Source organism: Thalia democratica, chromosome 5, assembly GCF_965202585.1.
Source record: "Thalia democratica chromosome 5, ktThaDemo2.hap1.1, whole genome shotgun sequence".
Taxonomy (NCBI): Eukaryota; Metazoa; Chordata; class Thaliacea; order Salpida; family Salpidae; genus Thalia; species Thalia democratica.
In genome coordinates this window covers 43,412,644-43,433,026 of record NC_139169.1, presented here as the reverse complement: position 1 = coordinate 43,433,026, position 20,383 = coordinate 43,412,644, and the positions used below count along the sequence as shown (strand labels likewise).

Here is a 20,383-nt window from a genome sequence, read left to right as displayed (position 1 = left end):
CAACTAATTAAAAGTTTCTTTTTACATATATTAAACAAACAAAACATATATGAATACATTATGTTCTTAAATTTGGTGTTTCAAATAGCATTTTTATTGCTAATAAAATATATATTTGTCGAATCATAACTATAGAAAATAAAAGTGTTATCAAAGTTTTTAAAATTAAAACTAAAATTGTTTTGAAATTCTTCGCTTGAAAACTAATTAAAAAACTATAGTGAAAGCAATAAGTGTTATTTAAATAAATTTGTATCGATATTTTATTTAAAAAACTAGCATAAACTACAAATGTAGCTTTGATATACCTAAAATATTTAAAACTTTTATACAACTTATTTTCCCACTAACTACATTTGAACGCTAAAACTTACTTTGTTTGATTTTTTTAAACTTCCTTTTTTTAATTAAAAGGTAAACAAACACAAAAATACTTGATTAGCAAACAAGCTATATTTGCACTCATTAATAACAAATTTGTCTTCTTTTAACTATAACTTAAGCAGTTTTATACATTCTTTTTGTATTATAGTGTAAAAAAATATTTATCTACATCTTTCATTGTTTCATTGCAATTGATGCAATATTTCTTCATTCAATCTATAAATCATTATTAGTTTCTGTAAGTATAAAAAATTAACTGTACTTTAAAATCTTTTATAAGTCATAAACTAAACTGTTTTCTTTATTTTTTGATAAACTCATTGTACAGTAGTTTGTTTTAATAAGAAAAAAGAAAAGTTAGTCTAAACCAGCGATTCTTAACCTGGGGTAAATTTTCTTTGTTGTAGAAGGTAAACTTTCTTTATTACAAGTTATGTAAATTAATGTTTATTATTTATCGTTTTAATGTATAAGTTAGTATTTAACTGTAATTTTTTTGAAATTGAATAAACTTTTTAAATATTTCATTTTATATATTAAATAAGCTTAGAATTAAAAATTTAGTTGTTTTCTTAAAATTAGATACTATTTTGTATATTAGGGGTAAATCTGGTGATTACCTTCCAAAAAGGGGTAAGTTTGGTAATAATCTTCCAAAAAGGGGTAAAACATGAGAAAAAAAGTTAACACCATTGGTCTTCAGCGTTTTATTAGTTGTGCACAGTAAATTGATAAAAAATAAGTTTTGTGCACATTTCACTAAAAAAAAATATATTTAACGTACTTTTATTACTTTTAAATGTCTTTATCTATAAGTAATGTGTCAACATTTGAAAATTTGTGTTATATTTATTTTTTTTATAGTAAAACAAAAACTAAACAAACGTCGTTGAAAAGTTTTTTTAATGTTATTAATTTTCTTTGAACAGTAAAATAAATTCAATGCAAATTTGCTGTGGCTTTTCTAGTAATTGAAATGTTAAATTTTTAAAAAACCTGACGCTTTTGTGCGCGATAACGTTTGTTGTTCTAACAACTGCATGAACCGTGTAAATTTTGCAGAAATCTAATTAAACAGATGATAGCTAACTGACAAAACAGTATCTACAAAAACTTGTTGAAAGCAGTGGATGTTTGAAACGGCTAGATATTTTTTTTTGTTTTTTTTACTAATTTTATTACTTTTTTCTACTCAGCTAACTGCAATTAGTTTATTTTATAAAACTTAAATTGACATGATTTTTAGCGAGACGTTCTGCATTTGCAGTGATAGTATAAAGTATAAACTATAAGTAGGTTTTGATAAAAAAGTTTAATAACATAAAACTAATTTGTTGACAGCACTATAAAAACTAATGTGACTGGTTTTCACGAATCGTTAAAATGAAGAGATGTACATTTTTATATTCTTAAGTCTCAAAAATTCTTCTTTCAAAAAGTAAGCTTATAAAGCTTTCTATTTTAGATTATAAAGTTTGAGGTTTAACTACATAAATAAATAAAACACGATAAAACTTTATTGCCCTTAATATTTTATGTTTATTACAAATATTTTCAATTTTAAGTTAATAAAAGTCAAATACAAAAGTAACTTTAAAAAATTTAATAAAATAATTTTTGAGTTTAACAGTTAAGTTATGTAAAGATCAACTTATTTGTAATGCAAGATAAAAATAATCGATAAAGTAACGTGAAAAAACTAAAACATCTCTAAAGTATTTATTTTTTTCATTAGGTTCTTAACTATTTAGATTAATTTAGCTTTTTAATAGTATACTTAAAATTAATTTATTGAGTTTAGTTTAAAGTGATAAATACACTTTTATATCACTAAAAAAACCTTGAAAAAGTTTTATATATCGATTGTTATTCAATTTTATATAGTTAAACATTTTCAATATGCAGTAAGAACTCAAATTTATGAAGATAACAGCATAAATAATTTAATTACAATTACTCAATTTCAAGAAATTCCGTTATAGAATATATTTTCAATCTAAAAAAGATATTCAGTTTTAATAAAAATCTAAGCATAAGGTAGACATCAAGGCCAAATAAAAGTTACAATCTATATTTTAAAATAACAAAAACTAGTAAAAATTAAAACTACTTAATATTAAATCAATAAAAAGAAAATACACTAAAAAAATTTAAAAAAAACCATAATTTGTTAAATAATATTATTTGTTGTAAAAGTATGTTTTAATAATAAAAAAATACTAAAATTTAAAAAAATAAAAAACATTTTTTTACAGTCTTAACTACCTTTATAAAATTTGTTATTTGATAATTTTTAGTATTATTATTTTTCTTTTAATTTTACTAAAGTGTTAGTTGAAATTAAAGAATATGTTTAAATTTCATCTTAAAGAAATTTGTTTTAAAATAATTGCATATGTTTAACTTTTACAAATTACTTATATTTTAATAAACCTCCTCTTAAACCGTTTATATAAGTCAAAAATTTAAATACTGTTTACTTAGAAAAAATTTTTAAAAGTTTTGAAGTAGTTTTTAAAATGTTTGCTAGTTTTTAAACATTTTTTTTCTTTAAATGCATATAAAAAAACTAGACTTTATGGTCATAAATAAAGTAGTAGTGTCGTTCTAAAAACTAACTTGATAACAAAAACTTTTTGAATCGGATTCTATGTTTCTATGATTCTTCGGAATTACAATTATACACTAAATTTTTACTCTTTAAAGACTTATAAAAATGTTAATTATTTTGTTTATGTTATTTGAAATAAAAATATGATTTAGTAGAAAACTTATTAGTAATTTTGCTAAAAGTACAAAGTACATTTATTAATAACTAATATAACATTGCTGTTACAAGAAAATAATTTTCTGGAGTAAATCCAAAGCTAGTTTGCTTAGAATAATTCATGCGTCTGATACTTGGCAGTTAAATGTTTTTGATCTTTTTTGTTTGTTGGTTTATTTATTTTGTAGCTACTAAATTTAAAACTATTTTTTTATTACTTTATATAACAAAAAGGCAGAAATCAATATTAAGTATTCTGAGGAATTCTTTTTAAGCAGCAAAAAATTTATATACTTTATTGTTATACACAATTTTAATTAATGATACTTTTAAAAACATTCTTATATTAAAATTTGAAATTTATCTTATTATAGCTTAAATCTTTGATTAAAGTTGCTAGTACCAATTGTATAGCATATTTATATAAATAAAGTAACTTTTTCAAGTTGATTGCATATACTTATATACAACTAAGTTTTACGCTGAAATTTGGTCGTTTACTTATTTCGTCAACATTATTCAGTGTACTCAACAACTTTTTAAAGCGCGTTACTTTTTTTGTTTGCAGGTGTCTAAAACTTTATTTAAAAAGTCATTTAAATATCTCGAAATACACTTTCAACTATAACTTTATTGCAGCAAAATAGTTTTTTAGTTACTTTGCTTGATTACTATTGATTTACGCCGTTTTTATCTAAAACATCAACTTAATGTTGCGTTTTTGTAAAGCTTTATAAAAGCAAAACAGTCATATATAGAGCGTATATATTTACATTTACGCTTTTCATTGATTATGATGTCCATTTTTAAAGTATTTTAACGTAAATAATTTTAATAAAACGTAACTAAATAAAACGTAGGTAATTTTTTTAAAATTAATTACCTTCACCAAAAGCGTTGTTTTTAAATTGACTAGTTATTTTTACAAAAAAAAAAACAAGAGCTAAAGCTAAAAATTATAAGAAACAAAAATATATTTGGATAAAAGATATATATATATATATATAATTCAAAATTAAAACAAATCTATAGAAGAACTTTTGATTAGCTAAAAATATTAAACTATTTTTTTTCATAGAACGACGCTTATAAAAAACGTTATCTTCCCAACTAAACCATTCCATTTAGGGATACCCTGCTCTTTATAAATGAATTATTGATAAACAAAACACTTAATTACCAATAAAGATTTAACTGTAAACACAAGTAAAATTTAACAAAATAAAAATATTTATCTAAAATTGATTAAACTAACAGTTTTAAAACGTTAAAAATCAACTTGATAAAAATTATTTCTCTGGATTATGTAGTTTTTATATACAACAATTTTTAATTCAACCCTTGCTAAAAAGTTATTGAAGCAAAACTATGATTTATAAAAAATTAAAATAAACTTATGTAACTCAATACTTTAAGAGCATTTTAAAACTCTATCAAGTTAATTTTATTTTTTTACTTTAAACTTCGTTCAGTAAAATGCATAATCAAAAACTACTTAAAAACATTCTTTATCTACCTTTTAAATAAAAACTTTTTTTGAACCTACTTAAATTGACTAATAATATAATAAAACTTTGAAGCTAAAAACTATTTTATCTATTGCTTAAACGATACACTTTTAAATAAAAAAAAGTTAATAATATATTTTAATTACTTAAAATAGTGATACTTTTACATTCTTATTTCTAAAGGCCTTAGAGCTATTTTCTTATTACTTATTTCAAGTGCTAAACACTTAGTTTTTTTCTTTAAAAAGTTTTTAATGTTTGAGTTGTTGCGATATATCGTAATTCTTAAACTAAAATATGTATACTTTTAATACGTATGTATGTTAATAATATGAATAAAAGAACTTTTATTTGAGAAAGAGAATAGAAGATTTTCAAAAAATCAATTGAAATTAATAGTATTTGAAAACTTAGTATTTTTTTTTAGTTTCTTACCAATTTAACTTTTTACAGCTTATAATATGTAAATAGAACAACCAAACTTAAAAAAAAAGCTTTTTGAAATTAAGTTATATTATTCACGGCAAGCCAAAATTTTAATATTAGACTTAAAAAATTTAACATTAAAAAATCTAAATTGTAAATAAATTTCTATATACTTAATATAGTATAGAACATTAAACCGATAGGAAATTTGATTTGCTTTTTATGTTAGTTTTAATGATTTAGCATTACTTGTTTTTGTGTTTAGCAAATAAAAATAGCAAAGTTTTAATATAACAACAGCTTTGTACAAGAATGGTTTATTCATTAGTTTTATAAATAGTTGTTAGTCTGCTCTATCAATCGATTGGTAATTTTTTAATTTCTCATAAGTTTTGAACAAATTCAAAACATTACACAAAATATATTTAAAAAAATCGAGTTTTCAAATGCTCAAGATGTAGTGCTTTTTTTTTTTCTTCGATTTACTGTCAATTTTTGTAATTTATTTTAAACTTAGATTTATAACGAAAAAGAAAATTATTGCTTTTACTTTGAATATTTTTTTAATGTTAATGATAAATTTCAATATAAAAAAATATTAAATGTAAACAGTTTTTATTTTTTATTTTAATAGGTATTTTTGATTCTTTTTGATTCAATGAAGTTATTTTTGATTTCTTAAAAATTAAAAATAGACAGTTTTTTAACTATCTGATTTTTTATCTATTAAGTATTTGTAACATAACTTTTATATTAGTAAGTAAAGTCACATTAAAGATAGTTAAAAATAAAAATATTAACTCTAAAGTAGTTTAATTTTTTTAATAAATTAAGTTGAAACAGAGCCAGTTTAGTAAACTTTGACGTTTAGTTTATAATTGAAACTTTTTTTTTATTTTTAAAGGGTAAACATGATATACTGTTACTATTTTCCCCACAATCTAAAGACAAATAAAAATTTTATAGTTAGCAACTTTGAAAGAATTCATACTAAAATGTTTTTAATCAAAAAGGAAACAGGCTTAATAAAATCAATAAACTTAGTATTATAGTTGATTGAAAAACTTTCAGCTAAAAATCTAATCTAAATACTGTAAACCACTAAACAAATGTTACTTTTTAACTAAAAAAAATATTAATACACTTTCTATTTAAAATCAATTCAAACCATTAGATTATTCATGTTTATTTGATTGAAAAACTTAATTTAGTCGATTTAAAAACTTTAAGCTAAAAACTTTAATTAAATACCCTCAATCGCTAAAAATAATCCTACTTTTTATCTTAAATACTAATGCACATTCTTTTTAGATAAAAATCAAGCTATCTCGACTATTCAAGTTCATTTATAAAAAACAATTAATCTATTTGAAACTGAATACTATGTTTACAGTACAACTTGATACTCACATCAAATCGCTGTAACAAGCAATTTAAATAATACGCCAGGTCGCGCTTTTTTCCTTATTTATTTTCCATCTAGTGAGCAAACTAACAACGAATGATTCGAAAACCTATTTTAATTTTATGAGATTAAATAAGTTCTCACCAACCTTCAAACTCGTGGATTTTGCATAACGAAACTTTTGAAAATTTCAGTTCATTTTTAGTCTGTAAAAATAAATAGCCAATTTTTTACTCATGCGGCGTCATGCCCCAGTACTTTCATGTTTTCGAAGCACGCCTCAAGTAGGGTATTTATCTAACTTATCTGCATATAACAGCTCGTTCCTACACTTGTATGCGACATTTTTTACTTGTGTAACCTTTTGTTTACTTATTACCAAATGAAACCATACACAGTACTGTAAAGATGTTGAATTTGACTTGAGTTTAGCCTATGATGTTTAACGATGTTTACTCGTTTAAAATGTAACATTAAAACACAAATATCATTTTTTATCGGGTTTTTCAGTTCTGTTAAGAGAAACTCATTTTTAATTATTGTGTGTTTTGTGAACATATAATATTATTAAACTCTTAAGTTATAACAAGTTTATTTTATTTAGATGTCAAACTTTACAGAAAGTAGCGCATAACAACATTTTGATAACATTGGATATTTAAATATATTTAATAGTGTATACTATTATATAACACATATAAAAAAAATTTTTGTACTAAAATGTTCCGTTCTACTTATCTTAAGTAAGTTTTGCATTGACTTCAAGTATTAGTATATGAAAAAGTTAATTACTGCATAATTCTTTATATCAAAAAGTTTCTGATGATATTCAAGCTTTTTTTAAAATTTTTATTTCGTTGTTCACGCAATAATTTAAATTTACTTTACTTTTACTTGCTCAGTTAAAACTTTAAACCTATTACATACTAAATTTTTTGCGTCAGTTTAAGCTTTAACTATTGGTTTTGGTATTTATTGACCTAAAATAACTAGTTCAGTTTAACTTGGTTTGGTAGTAATTCGAAAGTAAAAAACAATAGGTAAGATACAAAAATTCTATAATATTAATTGTAGTCATTTTTCAAAATTAACTTTAAAAACAACTGAAAATAATTTTTGTCAATATTGTTTTTTAAATGAATCTAAAATTCAATTAATAAAGAAGTGTTGTTAAACTTTGACTTGATTGTTTTATTAATCTGATAATGAAACATCCTATTTTTTTAGATATTTATATAGATTAAAAACAAACGTTTTAGAAAAAAGCATAGTTTTACTTTCTTCTACTAGATATTATTTTAACACGGACATTTGAGTTTTTTAGAAAACCTTTTCTAAAAACCATCTAATTTATCCGAACCTTAAACTTAACTTACACTTAAAACTTAATTTGATAAGTTTATTATTAAATAAACTTTTAAAAGTAAAAAATGCTGATAATATATTTATAACTGAAATATCTTTTTTAAATTTAAGGATACATTGTTAAAAAAATACAACAAATGTTGTTGTTTTAACGTTAAAAAAATTAACTTTGAGCTTTTTAGAAAATGAATACAACAAATTGTTTGCAAAGCAATGTAAGTTAAGTTTTAGTATTTGATACTATCGTATTATTGTTAAAAGACTTTTAGCAATTAGAACTATTTTTTATAAAACTTAAAAACAAGTTAAACTTTAGCGACTGTATAAATGGGAAATAGTGAAAAATGTTTAAAAGTTACAAGTAAAAAACAAGCTATCACGTAAATTTTAGTTAATTTTTTTATTACAAACCTTTATAGTAAAAATTGTTATCAAAATATCTGAAGCTTTTTTATATTACATAAAATCCTTATACACTCATGTTTTGCTTTTTTCTCAAAGACAGTAATTTGAATAAATTAAAGTAGAGAAAAAATAAAAACAATTAAAAGCGGAAAAACTGTCTGAATCAGTTTATTATAATAAAGTGTTCTATTATTGGCATATATAAAGCCTTTTTTAGTGTTAAATTAGTGGTTTTCTAGTTATATGACTGTGCATGTAAAACTTATACAGTCTATAATTCAACTGTTTTAATGACTTTTAAAACATAGCGTGGAAATTTTAAATCATAGTTAATTAAAAAAATTATTCGGTAGTTAACTTTTTTCTTTTGTTAAAAGAAGTGTACTATTAAAAATTCGGTTAATAAAATGCTAAAAATTTACTTTACGATCGTAACTATTTTCTATTGTGATTAAGTTTTTATTCAAACTTATAAATATCGTCATGCGAAAGTAAGTTTATTTTTGAAGAGGAAAATATTTAAAATTAAACAGCTGGGTAAAATACACAAAACTTTTGTACGTTTAAATAGTGGTTTTTTTTAAAGAATTGTACAAGCCTAAACGAGTTCATTTCACTATTTTATCATTAAAAAGTATAAGTTTGTTAATCTTATTTATATTCATCTACTTTGATATTTGATAATAAAAAAGTTATGAAATACAATGTTGTTTTAAATATTTATGTCAAGTTTCAAATACATTAGTTGCATTTTGTTTTTCAATTTGTTTAAACTAGGTGTCAGCAAACTGCGATCCGTAGGCTAAATGAGACCCGTAAAGGGAAAATCTGCGCCCAATAGTGTACTTTTTAGCTAAAAACATACCTTTTAAAAAACAAAATGAAAAGTTCGTGTGATAAATATCTACGAATAAACTTATAATTTATATTTGTAATTACTAGAGGTTTATAAATGCACGTTTTTTAAGACTTTTTTGTTTGAATAGGTTTTCCATTTCTTACTACAATTTATTGAAAAACTTTAGCCTTTTGAAGACTTTTTAGAAAACTTTTCCGTCACTTATAAAAGGCTACTGACCTCTGATGCAAATTATGCTAATACTACTATAACATAAATTGTTTAATGTCATACATTCATTATAGTAATTAAGTTTCAAAACATCAAAAAAGTCAAAACCAAAAAAAAAGAGGTTTTTTTTAAATTTAATTGGTCGTCTTGATTTTAAATCAATTTCATTTTTATACTTTTTGACTTGACTTTTGTTTTATTTTATGAGCTTATTTAAAAAAGTATTTTGCTCATATGAAAGACTTCAGTTAGTTGATACAAGTAAAATTAATTAAGTAACTGTTTTTTACATACAACTAGACTGTAGAATGACATTTAAGAAAACAATTTTTTTAAAAGCAAACTCATTTCATATAAGGGAGAATTTAAAACAAAAGTAGAAAACTGAAAACTATTAATTAGGAAACATAATTACTTTAAGCGCAGGTAACTCTTTTTAATAAAAATTACTAATTATGTTCGAATGTTTTCGACCTGTAAAGCAACATTTTAGACAAAAATGTTTTGAAATTGTGATACAACTAAGTTTCAATATTTTTTATAACTATTTTGTTGATTTTAACATATGGCCTACTTGAGAATTTTTACAGTTTCATTGCAAGTTAAAAGTAAGACGCATTACAAAAAAACTTAAGCTTATTTGTTATCAAAATAATACGAATATTGTCGACCACTATGTTTTGATCTAAAATGTACTTAAATAAATAAGTTTTGAATGGCTTTTAAGCTAGTTAGTATTGTATAATAATGTTATGATATATAATTCGTTTATATAAAGTTGATAAACGGGTTCGTAAAATATTACCTTAGTTACTATTTTATTACTTAATACTCTAATGGAAATAAATAAATATTTAAAGTAATATAAATAATTTCTTTGATATGGTTTTAATATCTTGTAAACTGCTATTTAAGTAAGTTATCTTTGAAAGGTTAGAAGTTCATAAACTATCAATTTTTTTTTTAGCTTAAAGCTATAAAAGAAGTAGTCGTTTTTCCGTTTGATGTCAGTCTATTTAAAAAAAAATGTCATATACAAAAAAGGCGTGAAATATAAAACCCTCGGAAAAGCAATTTGTACACTAAAATATCAAACTTTAACTATGGAGGAAAAAAGATATAAAACTATTCTAGCCGTTTTTACTACGTATGCCATTTTGTTATGCAATTCTGAAGGTAGTTTAACAATGCATTGCTTTAGTCTACATAACTGTAGTTTAAAACAAAACTTCTTTGTTATTTTAGAAGAAAATACAGCATGCATAAAAAAATCGCATTGTACAGGTTGCAGTATAGAGTGGTATGAAAGAGCTGAATGCAAATTACCAGCTGATTTGATAACAAACAATACAGCAAATGGTTCTACAAACTACACGATTGACCAATTTACTTGTGGTACTATTTCTAGCTGTTGTTGGGACGAAACATACATTAACGTCCCTAAATGCTTTTCTGGTAAAAATTGAAGATATCAAACTTTTTCGCTTTTTAAAGTTTAATTTAAGTTACTAAACAATATCAGACCACTAATTGAGCTGATAATGTTATCACTTGTCTAAGTTGAAGTTTTAATTGAGTTAATTCTAAATATCTTACTCGCTGTTGTTTAGAGTTTTTTAAGTGTAAGTAAAAAAGTATTAGCTCAACACAAATACCGACTTCAAACTGCTTCTTTTTATATTGCTTATCATTTAAAACTTTACATCTACTAGGTTGATTTATTATAGTTTTGAATAGGAATAGCAGTAAAAAACAATAGCTATGAAAATTTCACTCCAATTTACAACGCTTCACTCACTTGGACAACTAATTACACTTATTTCAACAACTTTACTAACATTTACAACTCTACTTACTTCAACCAAGTAATTTTCGACTAGTTTTAAAATCCTAAGTTACATATTTCTAAAAAAAAATTTCGATAAAAAATTATAGTCAAAACTTTAAAAATATTTATACTTTTACCAATATAAAACGTTAGCATAAAAACTAATATAGATACTTTATAGCTTTTATTATTAATTTAACTTGTTAAAATATAAATGTTGAATAAAACGTTTATTTACAAATTTATTCAAAAATATTAATTTAGGCAACTACAAAATCAGTTCCATACTTAGATTGGAATATGTTTGATTGGTTTAGTACAGAAACTTCAATAGACTTTTTAACCGAATCTTTAAAAGTCGTGTTTGAAAGCTCACAGCAACAAATTTACAAAAATCCAAAAGTTATAATTTTATTAGTTTAGATTTAAAGACAGTATGTAAAGATTGTTTTTTGAACATCAATAAAGTTTTATTGGTTATCTTAATATGTGTAAAAATTTTTAAGTAAGTTCTATTTATCTACAATTGAGGGTAAAACTTCAAAAAGTTACATGTCTAGGATTTAATAAGTTATATACGCGTTTTTTTAACTTTACTTCTATTATTCAAATAACAATTTACTAACAATTTTTAGACTTTTGTTTCTTTATAATATTGTTTTTTAAAGCTTAATAGACTTATAAAAGTTGTATTTTTTAACATAGTGAAATTTGAAAAAAAGTCAGTTGGTTCTAAAAATTTAATTCTTAGACTTGTATATTTTTCGCAGGACTTTCTTACAACTGCTTCAAAACTTTTATTTTCAAACAACAAAAGTGAAAGCAACATTATTGCAATTGATATGTTGGAACAATTTGCTATAAAACTTACAAAACCGATCGTTAGACTCGATCAAACTTTAGACCAAGTTACACACATTTCTTTAAATGACGGGTATGTTAAACGTATTTTTGAATTTTATTAAATTAAACTGCTCAGATTTGAACAAGTATAAATATAAATAACTAAAAACTGAAGAAAACTGAGCAAATAATAAAAACAACTTGCAATAAGCTTTTTTTTTAATGTATGATTGAAGTCTCTTTAATCTAATTGTATCAAATTTATTTATCTCTCTGAAAAAGTTTATTTGTTCAAAAAGATAAGAAAAAGTAAAAAACAAGTTCAATCGGTTTTGGGCGCTCGACTTTTCGAACTCTGATAACTAAAATTCTTTAAAAAAATTTGAAGGGTCACTACTCAAAAAGTAATATATGATTTAAAAAACTAAAAAAGCGTATTTAGGTCTAACTAATCCCTACAAAAACTATTTTTTTGGAAGTTTTAAAATATTTTTTGAGATATGGCTAAAACAAGTTTTAAAGTATAGTAACTTTTAGTAATTTTTCCCGTAAATATAAAAAAGTATTTGTAGGTAATATCTAAACTTACAAACGAATTTCATTTTCTTATGTAAACATTCTTTGAGTTATAGCCCTTTATACTATTTTATTTTATTTGAATTGTCGAAATTTGAATTGGCATGTAACAGTCTTGGTTTTATATAAAGTTTTGATGCTTTTCCATTAACGTTTTTACTTTAGATCCGTCAACATGTATGGTTGTTATCAGTCTAGACCGTCTTCAAACACCTGCATCATCAAAAATAATGACGTCACAATAAGTCCTTCTACGTCAAAAAGATCATTTGTAACGTCAATTGTGTATTCCAAAAACTCTTTAAATTTTACAAGCACCAAGGCTAATACGAAAAGTGGAATCGAAATTAGTGATAAGTTTTGGAAGGTTAATGATTTCGAACTTTTAGAATATTAAAAAAATATAGATTGAACAACAATAGATTTGAATTTTTAACTTGATAAGTTTAGTTTTTTTTCATTGTGGCAGCTAGTTAAGGATTACGCAAAATTAACATTTTTAAAGAAAAAAAAATATTGGTTTTTCTCATCAATTGAAGTGTAGCAAAACATTCATAACGCATTCGTAATCTATAAAATTGCAACTAAGTTTTATTAGTACATTGCTAAGATACTTAATATTTGAATAATAGGTAGGAAGTGATGTAGTATCAGCAACAGTTCATAGTGGAGAATTTAGTGATGAGACGTTTCTTGAAAAATTTGAATTTTTGTTTACCAAACAAGAGGTAACTTTTTAAACTTTTGTAAGCAATAAGTTTGACATAATTGTTTGTTTATATGTTGTGCATGCAATGAAGACGTTTAACACTATTGTATATAACAAAAATCATTGGAAATTATAATGCATTCATACTTTGAGCTAATGCATGTGATTCAACAAAGCAGCACATTCATACTTTGAGGTTAATAATTTAGTTAAAAGTTGTTGTTTCAGCCGCCAAAAACAAGCTATGAGACCGTGTGTTCGTTCCTGAACATGACAAACGGTGGTTTCTGGTCGGGCGAGGGGTGCAGGACGAGTGAAGAAAATTTGACACATGTTGGCTGCGAGTGCGGTCACAACACCACCTTCGCAATACTATTCCTTCACACTAACTTGAAAGTACATAATTATTGATTTCATCATAAGAAACTTTCATATAGTATATTTAGTATGTGTTTTCTAATAATCATAATAGGTCTTAAAGTAGTACTTAAACTTAGTAGTACCATAGTACTTGAACTTTAAAAAATTAAGGAAATTCTTTGTAACTAAAATTAATCCTTAAGAAATGTAGTGCCTTGAAGTTAAAAAAATATACATATGGTAACTTGTTTAAAATAAAGTTTCAAGTAATTTATATTTTAGAAAAAAATAACTTTTACTTTCTATGTTTTTATGTTAACCTATAAGTTGTAACAATAGTTTTTCTGAACCTAAAGTACTTAAAAGTTATTGCTTATTTTAATTATAACACCAAATTAACTTTAAAGCATGTTTTGTTTTTTAGTTTAAGCATTATTTGTAACTTTTATTCCAATGAAAAAAACTTAACTGTTTAAGATGTGTTTTTTAATTTTTGTCTTATAAAATTAATTTCAAATTGAATTTTTGTTACTTTTTTATTTATTCTCGGAATTACACGTACATTTAAATTTGTCAAGTCAATTTTTTTTCTCATGTTATTTTTTAAGCAAAACCTGTCAGACTTAAACAATGTAAAGCGAATCGATTTTTTTTTGTAAAAACAAACTATTTTAGGCTTGTTTTCCACTAAACAAATTGTTTTCTTAAACATCATTCTAGTTCATTAAAAAGGTCTGTTTAATATTTTTATAACATGTGTTTTATTTGTTACAATTTTATCATTGTATTTTAAATTTGATTATTAAATAGACAAGTATCATTTGTTAAAACAATTAAACATAAGACATAAACATTACGTATACCAATATTACAATTTTTACAAAAAAAATTATTATAATAAGTATTTATAATAAATTTAACTTTTAACATAAAAAGTAAGTAAAAACTTAAAACTGAGTACATGTTTCTTCTGGTTAAACCTTTTTAAACCTGTTTTACACTAAAAGATATAAAAAACTATTAGTTTTAGTTATTACTATTTTTATGACTATACATGTTACTTGTAAATAAAATGAAATACTTCTTAATTGTGAACAGTTTACAGAAAACGAAAATAGGTACTTCGAAATAACCACGTACATTGGTTGTGGCTGTTCAATTACTGCTTTGCTTATTACAATGTTCAGTTTTGTTTATCTAAAACTGCTTCAAAAAAAGGTAAGCTCTGTATACGTTAACTTTGTTTATTATTTTTTGTGTTTTTTTTGATCAAAATTTAATTCATTGTTTAACTACTAAAAAAAATTTTAAAGATAGAATGAAACCGTTAAGCAATTCAAAAGGTTAAAAAAAGTATTCAAATATTAGCTACTTTTTTTACTACTTTTAATCAAACTTTTAATCCTTATAAACAAGTTGAGTAGTTTTTGTTAATTATCAAAAGAATTAAATTAACGTATATGAAACGTACATGTTTTTTAACTTATGAAAAAGTTATTTTTAGAAACTATAAATTTATTTTTTCAGAGAATAATTCTTCATTTTAACCTATCACTTTGCTTGTGTTTAGCTCAAATTACTTTACTAATTGGTTTACAAATCAAAACTGGATCAGTGAGTTTAATATAAGTTTTAGAAATGTACAGTCTAAATAATATATCCTAAAAGTCTGTTTTTATTTAATACATATATTTATATAAAATAAGGTTAGTATTCAAACTTGAACACCTTCTACTGAGCCCACTTGAAGGGCTTTTAAATAATTTATTGAAATGATGATTTTAAAAATACTGGAACATATGTTTCATAAAGCCTTCTTTAATCTTCAGCCAGTACAAACTTAAAGTATATATATATATATATACATAATAAGGTTAATGTTCTAACTTAAACAACTATCGGCCTATGCTCCACTCAATTCAGATTTCGGTATGCCAACCATAAAAAATCCTTTAAAAGTGGTGTATACGAAAATGAAACTGAGCTTTCGAAGTATGTTTGCGGCCTTAAGCGCAAAAACATTGATTTTAAATTAACTTGGGAGGTGATAAAAAGAGCACAGCCAATAGCAGATGGTAACAACCCTGTTTGTAGGCTGTGCTTAAAAGAATCTACAGCCGTTATGTATGCGTTAAAAAAGGAAGGTTGTTTAAATAAGAGGAGCGAATTTATATCGTCTTGTCGACATATGAAAAAGCTCCTTTTAAAATACAACAAATTTTGAAGTATTTTATAGCCAATTAACTGTTGTTTTCGTTAATTTTGGTTGTTTGATTAGTTAGATGGTAGATCGATTTTTGTACTGAATATTTGTAATGCACAATGCACAATGTTCAATTCTTACGTCATATTGTTTTTGTTTTTTTGTAAACTTTTGTATCTTTGTTTACCAAAGTGCTTTTTATTTTAAATTTGAACTGGCTGAAGATTAGAGATAATCTTTTTTGTCTTTATGATACATATGTTCCAGAATTTTTAAAATCGCCATTTCAATAAATTATATACATATATATATATATATATATATATATATATATATATATATCTAGGTAAAAGTCTTAAAACAATTATAATACATTGCTCTTTCCCTTAAAAGTTGTAAACCATTACAAATGTTTTATTTTTTCGTTTTCAGTTGTCTTAATAAGTTACAAACTCTACTTAAAGAAACTTAATTTGACTTAAGCTATTAAGCACAAATTTAAAAATTATACATTTTTGAAGAGCTAAACAACGACTTTATTTTTTCTTCAATAACTTTAAAGATTCTAAGCTAAATTAATTAATTGAAAATGGAATGTAACTAAAGAAATTAAATATTTTTTAAATGTCTACACTTAATTAAGAATTTACTTTTAAGTTACACTTTTAGAAAAAAGGTTTTCCGTTTCGCTTTTTTACATGACATTTTAGTTTTATTTTATTTAGTTTAAAAGTAATTAAAAGAAAAACTGTATGTGTTGTTAGTAAAATTTAAAATATATTTAAAACGTTAATAAGCTTAAAAGAAACTTTCAACAAATAAGTACTTTTTTGTATTATTTATACTTATTACTTTTTGCTACTAATTGAAAAAGTTTAACTAGCGCTAATATAAAATAACTGAACACAATGGAACACTGAACCAGTAATTTGTAAATCTATAAGAAAAAAAGTTATGTGTTCAGTTATTTTAAACTATTTCTTTTAGTTAGAAAAAAAAATACCTTGAAATAATTAAATATGTATTTTTTCGTAAATTTGCTAGTTTTTTTATTGTAATGTTTTGTTTTGGTAATTTAAAGCAGAACCACTTTTCAACAAAGCACTTAAAACAAATAACTCAACCTGATTAAATATGCAATAAGGTTAAATTTTAGATGGAGTGCAAAGTAGTGGCGATTCTTCTTCACTTCTTCTTTATGAGCTCTTTCTCTTGGATGCTGATGGAAGGAACACTTCTTTACTTTCAATCTGTTCGTGCTGTCAAGTCCCAAGCGAATTTCCACGCAGTTATCAGTAAAAAAATACTAACGTTAAATAAGATACTGCATGAGTACAATTTGTAATACAGGTTTTAAAACAAATTGTAATGTTAAAAATGTTAAAAATGGATTACATTTGCCAGGGGTTTTTCAAAAGCATTTTTTTCAATAATTTTTAAAGTACTTTTTTCAATATTGTGCTGTGTGAAAACTTATTTTTATGAGTATAATGAAAAAAAGTTACTTTATAAATTATTATGAAAAATATGTCAAGTTTTTGTCCAAAACGATTTTAAATCTACTTCTGAAAATGTTTATAATTTAAAATAGAAAACGACTATCAATAAATTTTAAAACAGTAGAAACATATCTCTATGGTGACCAACAAAACGTTCTAACGAAATACATTTATTAAATGTTCGAACTAAATTTTAAAAACTTTTGCCTGGGCTCAGTAAAAAGTTTTATAAAATTTTAAGGTTTTGGGTGGCTTATGCCGGTTATCAACGTTTCTATTTCACTACTGGCAAACTTCAACGGGTACGGAACTACTACTGGATGCTGGTTGTCCATTGAAAAAGGTTTTATTTGGGCATTCATTGGGCCTGCACTAGGCATCATACTGGTAATAAATATAACTAAGTATCGGTTTTTAGATATTTTCCTTTTGAATTGTTACCAATGAACTAAACACTTTTTATGAAAATTAAAGTTTATTTAAATTTTACAGGTGAATTTAGTGCTTCTCGGTTCTGTGGTTCGTGTTTTCCTAAAACTAAAATCGAACTCGCAGAAAAGTGATTGGTTGAAATTGCGCAGATGCGCCAAAGCGATTGGCTTGTTGACTCCGCTGATGGGTTTGTCGTGGTTATTCGGAGTACTCGCTTTCAACGACGCCACCAAATGGTTTTCCTACGTTTTTGTGCTAACAAACTCGTTTCAGGTTATTTTTGTTACTACAAAAACAATTAAAGTAAGGAACAGTTATAAACGATTTTAAAGCAGCACAGATGAATATTTAAAGCTTATCTCAAAAAAAAATAGTATTAAACTTAAAAATAATAAGGTCTAGTGAACTTATTTTATAAATTTATCATCTTTTCGATAACTACTTAAGTTTTGAGAACTATGAGTACTATTATATTGCCTTTTATATAACTATAGTGTAATTTAAATGTAAGGCTTACAATTTAATATCATAATAACTAATTAAATCATATTATATATGGAACGTAAAACTTTTAGAGAAAAAACTTGATAAAGTTCTAATTAAGTTACATCAGTTTTTTTTTTCTTAAATTTTAAAGCAACGTGTTTACTGTTTTAAATCAATTAAGACAATATTTTGAAGTGCAATATGTTAATCTAATTTGTTTAGTACCTTAATTTTACAGGGTCTCGTTATTTTTGTTCTACATTGCGCCAGAAATGATGATGTACAAAAAGCATTGATGAAGAAATTCAAGAAGAGCAACAAAAAGTTGCATCAGTACCTTTCTAATACGAATTCTTCCTCCGTTTCACCATCTAACGGTGAAAGTTCTTTCACAAAAATTTCATCCGTGTACTAACTATCTACTTTGCTGAATTTTCACTTTTAACTTTCTTGGGTGTTTTCGATTAAAAAGACATCAATTTAAACCACTTGCTAGGTAAAAATGTGGTATGCAAATAACTAAAAACTGTTAACTTTTAACTTTAACTTGATGTGTAAAAAAAAAACTTTTCCAACTCTACAAATATCTAAAATGTACAAAGATAAACTATTTTACCAAAATTCAGTTTGATAACATTAAAAGTTGGTTTAATAACTACTAACTAGACTAGACCGTCAGAAACTTTGTTAATTGCTGTTGTAGGCATAGTTGTGTTGTTTATTTTTTTGAATTAAATTTCTTAATTGAAATAGGTATAAGAAAGTTAAAGCAAAGGGTAAGTACTTGACGAAGCAATTATTTTTAAAACCGCGGATTAGTAATTTTTGTAATGTGACTTGTTATTATGTTGTTTTATAATTAACTTTACGTGCTTTAAATGTTTTTTAACTTAAATCAATAGCTTTTTTTATAAATAATCTAAAATTAACTACTAAACAAAATAACAGTATTACTTTTACTACTTTAGTAATTTTAAAGCTTAAGTACTAAAAGTTAAACATATTTTAGATCTTTAAGCAATTTAAGCACACCGCAATAAATCAAAAACGACAAGTATCACTTTTTTAATAAGATAATAATAATGATTAATAAAATCAACAGCATTTTTTTATAAACTACTTTTAGTTTTCACGTTACATCTATTTTAGTAAAAGCTTCATATTTCACTTTAATAGTTTGTTATTGAATCTGCTACTTTTAATAAATGTATAACTATCGTGACATAAGCTTAAAAATTAGACTTATTAGGTAAATACAAAATTGAGTTTAAGGAAATAGAACGGAAGTAACATCATCATTTAAGAGAAAAGGTTGGTACAACCACAAACTTAACTACACGTATTTTCAACTTCCTTTTTTTTTTAGATATGTTTATTTTTTCAAAAAAAAGTCATTCTAAAACAATCAAAGTATTTTAATCAAAAACATATATAGTTTTAAATACTTTTTTAAGCTACTTGTAAATAAAAATTGTATAGCATGTTTTTATCAAATTAGAACTTATAAAAGGTATAAAAAGGTTCTAGTTTTACTATGGATTAACTTGCATTTAATAACACATTTAAATATTATATTTAATTATTTCTTTAATACTTGAACAAGTTAAAGCATATAACTACGATGAGAGTTAGATAAATAACTAACTTGTTAGCAAAGTATTACAAAACCTTTATAAACTAGTTACATTTACAATTAACACGTTTATTGAATGTATTTAATTAAATAATGTTATGTTAGTTTAAATCAATTTGGATTTGCTAATTTTCTTTTGTGCGCTGTTAAACTAAAAATAGTATCTAAGGTTATCTATAACTTAAAGAAATCGTTTAGTAAACACTAATTACTAGCATTAAAGTTAATTCATAAAATTAGCAGTGAATAACGACTAAAGTTCACGGTGTTTTAATTAATACGATTATGAGTATAAATAAAAAGTACGATGTTCTTAAACCGATCTTCAAAAAATTTTAATCAAATAAAATAATAATTCACCGAATAAGCAACTCTTTGAACTTTTTAATAACAATAAAAACAGTATCCTCAAACTTTATGATTGTGCACTTAAAAGCTAAATTTTAATTTATTGTTTTTGGTTCATAAACCTATCACTGATTGTC

The 20,383-nt window shown here is 23.9% G+C and overlaps 2 protein-coding genes across 2 annotated transcripts in view; both read left to right on the top strand.

The window, feature by feature from the left end:
• The window catches only part of LOC145835515 (large ribosomal subunit protein eL33-like), a 199,087-nt gene that overhangs the window by 77,091 nt on the left and 101,613 nt on the right, over window positions 1–20,383 (top strand). The gene's annotated exons all lie outside the window — the stretch shown is intronic.
• Window positions 1,724–19,118, top strand: LOC145835816 (adhesion G protein-coupled receptor E3-like). Its single transcript, XM_082943542.1, has 15 exons — window positions 1,724–1,822; window positions 10,297–10,505; window positions 10,614–10,784; window positions 11,067–11,194; window positions 11,422–11,559; window positions 11,928–12,091; window positions 12,742–12,943; window positions 13,209–13,304; window positions 13,514–13,681; window positions 14,744–14,863; window positions 15,173–15,259; window positions 17,005–17,143; window positions 17,589–17,734; window positions 17,840–18,052; window positions 18,504–19,118. Exons 2-15 carry the CDS (start codon window positions 10,334–10,336, stop codon window positions 18,678–18,680), a joined length of 2,121 nt encoding a protein of 706 aa, XP_082799668.1. The 5' UTR covers window positions 1,724–1,822; window positions 10,297–10,333; the 3' UTR covers window positions 18,681–19,118.

What these genes read in the sequence shown, in the direction of transcription:
- LOC145835816 (XM_082943542.1), top strand. Translation starts at nt 10,334, where the DNA reads ATGTCAGTCTATTTAAAAAAAAATGTCATATACAAAAAAGGCGTGAAA. An exon ending in AAATTTACAAAAATCCAAAA is followed by an intron (nt 11,560 to 11,927) that starts GTTATAATTTTA and finishes TATTTTTCGCAG; the next exon opens with GACTTTCTTACAACTGCTTC. An exon ending in CTGCACTAGGCATCATACTG is followed by an intron (nt 17,735 to 17,839) that starts GTAATAAATATA and finishes TAAATTTTACAG; the next exon opens with GTGAATTTAGTGCTTCTCGG.